Source organism: Alligator sinensis, unplaced genomic scaffold, assembly GCF_000455745.1.
Source record: "Alligator sinensis unplaced genomic scaffold, ASM45574v1 scaffold562_1, whole genome shotgun sequence".
Classification (NCBI taxonomy): domain Eukaryota; kingdom Metazoa; phylum Chordata; order Crocodylia; family Alligatoridae; genus Alligator; species Alligator sinensis.
Genome location: NW_005842227.1, coordinates 1,215,270 through 1,221,880, shown reverse-complemented (window position 1 = coordinate 1,221,880; position 6,611 = coordinate 1,215,270). Strand labels below are relative to the sequence as shown.

Here is a 6,611-nt window from a genome sequence, read left to right as displayed (position 1 = left end):
AGCCAATCTTAGAAGTGGCCTCAGTGCTCTCAGAAGTGCCACCAGTGTTTCACCTGGTGCTCCCACTCCCCAGCCAGTGCTTGCAGGGAGGGCACCAGTGCTCCTGCCTGCCCTCTCTGCCCATCACCTAAGCAGGGAGTGTGGCCTGTCAGGGGGTGCACCACCACGCTCAGGGGGTGCACATGCACCCCCCCATTCACTCCCTACACATTGCCACTGTGCAAGGGGCATCTTCTTTGGGCACTCTCCCCATGCCACTGCAGGAAACAGGGCTGGCTATGGGAGCTTTCCTTTTCTAGTCATGGAGACAAGTAACAAGTGGCAGGGTCCTATCACCTGCTTACTTCTGACCTGGAATGGGTTATTCCAGCCCATAGCTTGAAAAGGTTGTCCACCCTTATTATAATGCTTAAATTGCTGGTATATAGACATACAATCAAAAGTTTTAGGATTCACACAGCCCTAAAGAATTTTAGAGATTTTCTATGAATGTTGAATTGTTTAAAATAAAAATATAAAAAATGAAGATATCAGCCCAGATATTGGAAAAACCATCATGTTCACATGTGCAGGTGCACTCCCACAAAATGCACAAATGGCTTCACTTTTGCTGTTACTGTTATTTAAAGATGTAAATAATGTAACTTAGCAATCAAATTAACTAGTCTCAAAGCACTGTTTACCTGAATGGGCTCTAAAGGAAGCTAATTGTTTCTACCAAAAGAGGGAGGCTTTAGTAAGGGAGCTAGCAGAATCAGGTATGCCAATTTTTTTTCATAATTTATGAGTCAGAGAGTTCTAGTTCATCCTGACCAAAAAGGCCGGATACCATATTTACCTCCTGACTGAGGATCTAGCAGATATTAAGCTGATACTGTACTTGATCTGAGCCAAAAGAATGAAGCATGCTCTTCTTTCATATTATAAAATATGTATAAACTCATTTATTTTGAACTGAGAACAGTTAGGAACTTATTTTATGAACTAATATGATTAAATTGCATGGGAACTTCATGTCTCTTGAAGGTTTCATTTAGTTTTCACCTCAGTACATCCAAAGCATGTACACATACCATTATGACTCTGCACTCCAGGCTCTCCCAGGTGTTATTTCTTATATGTCAGCACTGTCATGACCTATGTTAATTTTAAAGTGTGCAGAGCTTGCTAAAACTTCCTTTTCAAAAATACTTTATGACTTGTCTATTGGACTGAGCACAGGGCAGAAATCCGGAAAAAGAGTCCTGATTTTTTTTCACCAACAAGCTCAGGCAAGTCACTTTGAGCTAAGTCACTTCCTTTGACTGCCCCAAATAATACAAATTGTATAGTATGCTTCTCTCAGCAGAGGTATAGATGCTGAAGTGTGATGCAGGGCTTATCTAAATCAACTCCATGCTAAAAACACTGCTTGGAAGCATACTTCATACTCATTCCTGCTCTGTCTCTGAAATGAGACAGTACAGCTACCTTATAGTGGCCCTGAATATACCACAGACAGACCAAACACTTTTGGACTCACTTCTCTAGTCACTAAGTATAGAAATAATCCCTGAAGAGTCTAAGAACAAGATGATGACATGCTTATCTCTTTGCCATGATTTAATAGTAATGGGCAGGACATACTTCTTAACAGTGCTTCCAGGATCATCATTGAAGTGGTGTAGATATCTGTCTTGTTCAGTCCCTACTCAATCCATCCCAGCCATACAGTTGACACATTTATTTCCCTCTCTGCATTGTATCAATAGACTAGCTTGTGCTTTTCAAGGGGCAGAACTAAGGACACAGACAGAAGTGACAATTTGAAAGTAGTCTACAGAAGCCATGACCAAACAGAAGTGCATGGCTGCAGACCACTTTAAAAGAGCCCAATCCCATGAAAATCTGAACCCTCATTGCATGAGGGTTCAGACGAACATGCTCCAAAACAGATCACCTTCCATAACTTGTGTCTGCAGTGCTCCCAGCCCCAGAGCTGCTTTCAGAATGAGTGTGGGGAAGGGAACAGAGGGAGTTTGGTGTGGGGTTTTTTCAGCTAGTGCTGGAGGGTGGGGTGGGTGGATTAGAGATAGCCCGCCTCAGGGTGGGGCACTCCAATCCACCCATCCCACCCTTTAGCATCAGCTGGAGACCCCAAGAATGAGCTCCCTTTGCTCCCTTTCCCCCTCTCTCATTCTGAAAACAGAATCTGGGCTGGGAGGGGGGAATGGTATTGGTATAGAGACTGAGGCTGCAGGCTTGAAGCAAGCAGCTGGAATCCCCAACTCCCAGACACAACACCAAACTCATGTTGGGTCCAGGGGATGGTTGCAACTCATAGCACTCCCTGCAAAGTGCTATAAATTGTAACAAGGAGCTGCTTTTCTGTGCGCTAATGGTCTGTTCCTTCATCTACCACCTTTATGGGAACACACTGATGGCAGGAGCTCTCTTGCTCCTGTTGCAAACTATGATACCTACCCATAGAGCACACCAGAATCAAGGCAGGCTGGTTCCCAATTCAGCTCCTAATTTTTGAGTGACAATAAAATGATATTTATTAAGCTCACAGGTGCATTGGGAGGATACAGTAGTTAACATTTGTACTGAGGTATGGGACAATATTAAATAATAGATATTCATTTATAATACAATTTTAAAGTTTTGTTTCTAACACAACAATTACATGTGACTCGATTCTTTGGATTTATCTCCTAAGCATTTGTTGAACTAGTAAACTAGAAATTGTCAGTTTTCTAATGGCTTATGTGGACTTCCTACAAAGATATTTATTACTCAGTTTGTCATGGCTTATTTTAATCCAGTTGTATTTGGTTGCCACGATCTTGCCAAGAAATTTTTAGTTAAGATAAGAGCAGGTAGTATATACAGAGGCTGGCGTTACAAATTATAGGCCAGGTTTTCTACTTTTCAGGTCCATTTTTAATGCCAGTTAATTTTCATGGTGTTACAATGATGTAAAACTATAGCAACACCCAGGTAAGCCATCTCCACATGTCTTGTACAATTAACACATAAAAGGTCATTACCTGGAAGTGGACTATCATACAATGATATCTAGATAGTGCCTCAAGGCCCCACAAAAGATGGAGAATCTCTCCTTAGTTAAAAAGCCGAAGGCAACATTTAGGCCAGTGGTTCATAAACTTTTAGAATCAAGCCCCTGAGAAAATGTCAGCTCTTAGTTTTCACTCATTTTTTACTATGGAAAAATAATAGAGTAATTCTTATATTGCATAAGCTTAGAAAGGCCACAACAGGTCAGAATGTTTTTGAAACCATTGATTACTATTTGAAATCTCTTGGTTTAGCTTGTGAATCATGTAGGTGTTTGCACATCTAAGAGTGCTAATATTGTGTGGCACTCTGAGGCAACCTTAAGACACAACACCTCATGGTGCTGCAGCACCCTGGTTGAGAATCACTGCATTAGGTCTTCCTTCCAATGATAATCTATGGGGCTCCAGATTCTCTGGTTACCGCATGATGCTTTCTAAAATTTGCATCTAAAATACCTCATAGGGATGTTTTCTGACAATATGAATGATGTGTGACTTGCAGTCTAATGGTATTCAAGACAAAAGGTAGGTATTCATCAAGAAATAAGAAGATTCATCCTCTTGTGGCCAGCAAGACCCTGTTTTACTTCTTCCCAGTCTATAATATGCTAGGGTATCCCGAAAAAGGAGACATGTCAATTGTTTTTAGTTTAAAAAAAAAAATTTTGCTGCAGTTCAGATTTGAAATTTCAGGCTCCATCACCTGCAGCAACAGAAAGATAATCCACCCTGAAACTACAGACCCAAATTAAAAATTCAGTATTCTACCATGGATTAAACTTTGAATCCAACTACTGAGTTAGATGTAAAAGTTAGCAACATAACCTTATTCCCCACCCCACCCCACAAGCACACACGTAAAAAATGGCTTCCACAGCCTCACTGACTTATTGGTTGAAGGTCAAACTTCTGTAGAACTGAAACCTATTACCTGAAGACTCTACTGTCACACACATTCTTGTAGCTCATCAACACCTGTACATGTGATATATTTTATGCTTCCCTATCAGCAACCAAAGGTAAAGAACTTCTCCTTTTAAATTAACACATACCAGAAACAGCAGCAAAGGATTACCATAAGTATATTTAATAAGCTTTGCACATTTGATATTAATTCTGAACTAGTTTGCATTAGGGATAGATCTACAACTGAAACGGTCATCAAACAATATAGACATATTCTGCTCTCATCCCTATGCTTACAACTTTCATTAAACATCTGCACATATCTAAGGTCAAATAGAATCTGCAGGTAGCAACTACAAAAAAAAAGCAGAATTTCCACCAAATCTGAGCAAACTGGTCTCAGCGTTTGTGTTAGAGCTGTCAGGCTGTACCACCTGTTTTACTGGTATTTGCTGCCAGGAACAAATTACATAACCATCAACAACTGATCATACCGAAAAAAAAAAAATCGCATCCATTGGACAGCCTTATTTTGATGATCCTTAAATAATGAAACATCCCACAAAAGAAGGGCAAGTCTTGACATTCTGCTAGTTTGCAGCCATTAGAAAACAGATTCATTGTCTAATAGTGCTTAATGTGAATCCTCTTACAACTAAATTAGAATTGAAAAATGAAAGATAAGCATGCAACTTTAATACAGTGAAATACCATAGAAAGAAAGAAGGAAGGAAGGAAAGAAAGAAAGATCAGAAGGGTTTTTAAAAGCCTATTTTTTTAATGTCATTATTAAACTTGGATGAACAGTGGAGTGATCCACAACACAAAAAGATTGGCATGAAATTCCACTAAACATTGGGGAAAAAAATGTGGCATTCTAAACAGCTTTCTGTCACACAGTGGTTGATAAAATATTGTTGTGTCTCTAAGATGTTATTTAAATATGAATGGTCAGGAAATATGAATTTTTCATGGACTTAAATATTTTAGGATAAAAGTTTCTTGGTTTATATGATTACTTCTCATTCTTTTCAGCCTACCGCTAAAGTACTTATTCAAGCACAACTCACTGGCTTCTTTGGGAGTTTTACCTGAAAAAGTATTTTGGGATCAGTACTGTTTTCTCTTAATCAACATTAAAACCTAGCAGACTTGTTCTCAACTGTGCAACTGATTCTGTGCAAACAGATCTCTTTGCTTCTACTGCACTGCTTGCAGGGCCGCAGAGCTGAGCTCTAGCATTCTGAACACAAGTGCATCTCCCATCAGCAAAACTTGCATTAAACTCAGTTTTTGTCTACCTAAAGATTTCAGGATTGAACCATTTATATTTTGTCCAATCTCTTCATTTTAATATCTAGAAGCTCCCCTTCTCTATCACTTTTAGTGTCACTGTCTAAGCGATGGTTGCTCAGGTTGCTATTTTTAGAGGCATGTAGTGATTTAGCTTCACTAACTAGTAGAGCCTCTGGCTACTGGGAGAAACATTTCTCATACAAAACACACATCCTACAGGAAAACTGCTGTTCCCTAAAAGCAATAAATCATACTGACACGCTGACTCAATTAAAGTGTCAAAGTACAAGTCTTTTTCTGTTAATTGTATTTGAAAATGGTTACCGTACCTTCTGTTGTAATCTCAGCCATAACAGCGATGGTAAGAGATACTCTGCAAAAAGGTCAAGTTATACTGGCAGCTTAGCTTATACTTCTCTAAGAGGAGATGAAGAATTAAAGGATGGGAGGTCCTCTGCTTCTCTTATTCTGTTTCTTCTTATTTCATGCTTCTTTGAACTTTGTTTTCTCTGCAGAGTCCTGCCCCTACCAGAACAACCTAAACCTTTCCCAAGGCAATGCTTGCAGCTCAAACTAAAGTATCAGCTTCTAAAAAAATAGCCATGCCTCATAGCTAATCTTCAGCACGTTTTTTCTGATATCCTAAGAAACACAAACACTATCAATAAAAATAATATCCAGCTCCAAATGGGACAGCAAAGCATAAAAAGGCAGCCAAAAGCAAAGGAACTGGAAAGAACTGTTTAAAGCTCCTGCAGCTTCCCTAATATAATTACAGTTCTTTTGGGGGGTAGTCAGGAAATATGAAATATAGAGTCCAAAGTAACCTTATCCATCCTAGCTCAAACTTATTCTTAGCACACTCAATGCTTAGCACATTCTTCCTGGCCTTATTTGGATTAGGGAGGGCCCTGTGAAGTCTGGTAGTCACTAATAGTGAGGGTAAATTTAGGTGATTTTCTCCACTTTGACTCTCAATCCCAGTTCCTGAGAAACAGCTCAGATCACATCACCCATGAATATCTGTACTTTCCCTTCTCTTTGGCAAGGAGATTTCACACACGCGAGGATATCATAAATGTAGTTTATGAAAGTTAGTAAATAAAATTATTGGCTGTATCCAGTATCCTTTAACATGTTAAACACACTGTCCACAGTTATTAAGCAGATCATATTTTTTCCAGCCTAATTCAAAGACAAAAACATTTGTAAATTTAAATAAACATTTATTTAAAATTCAGTGCCATTAGATTTTAATAAAAATATGAACATGAAAAATCTAGCAAATCACTATTCCCTACAGTGTCTGTATCCTCAAACTGCAGGGTTATTTGTTCTTGTACCTGG

At 39.1% G+C, this 6,611-nt stretch overlaps 1 protein-coding gene across 34 annotated transcripts in view; it reads right to left on the bottom strand.

The window, feature by feature from the left end:
• Nucleotides 1-6,119, bottom strand: part of TRDN (triadin) — a 366,530-nt gene extending 360,411 nt beyond the window's left edge. For 23 of the 34 annotated variants that reach the window (XR_003094912.1, XR_003094911.1, XM_025208340.1 and 20 more), the window contains exon 1: nucleotides 5,594-6,118. Coding sequence is in view for 30 of the 34 variants with exons in the window: in XM_025208340.1 (XP_025064125.1) it covers nucleotides 5,594-5,615 (22 nt within the window). In the remaining 4 variants the exon portion in view is untranslated. Of the gene's footprint in view, nucleotides 1-5,593 lie in introns of all 34 variants that reach the window. The other 11 variants (XM_025208357.1, XM_025208346.1, XM_025208356.1 and 8 more) reach the window with 3 other exon arrangements.
• Nucleotides 6,120-6,611: the final 492 nt, after the last annotated feature.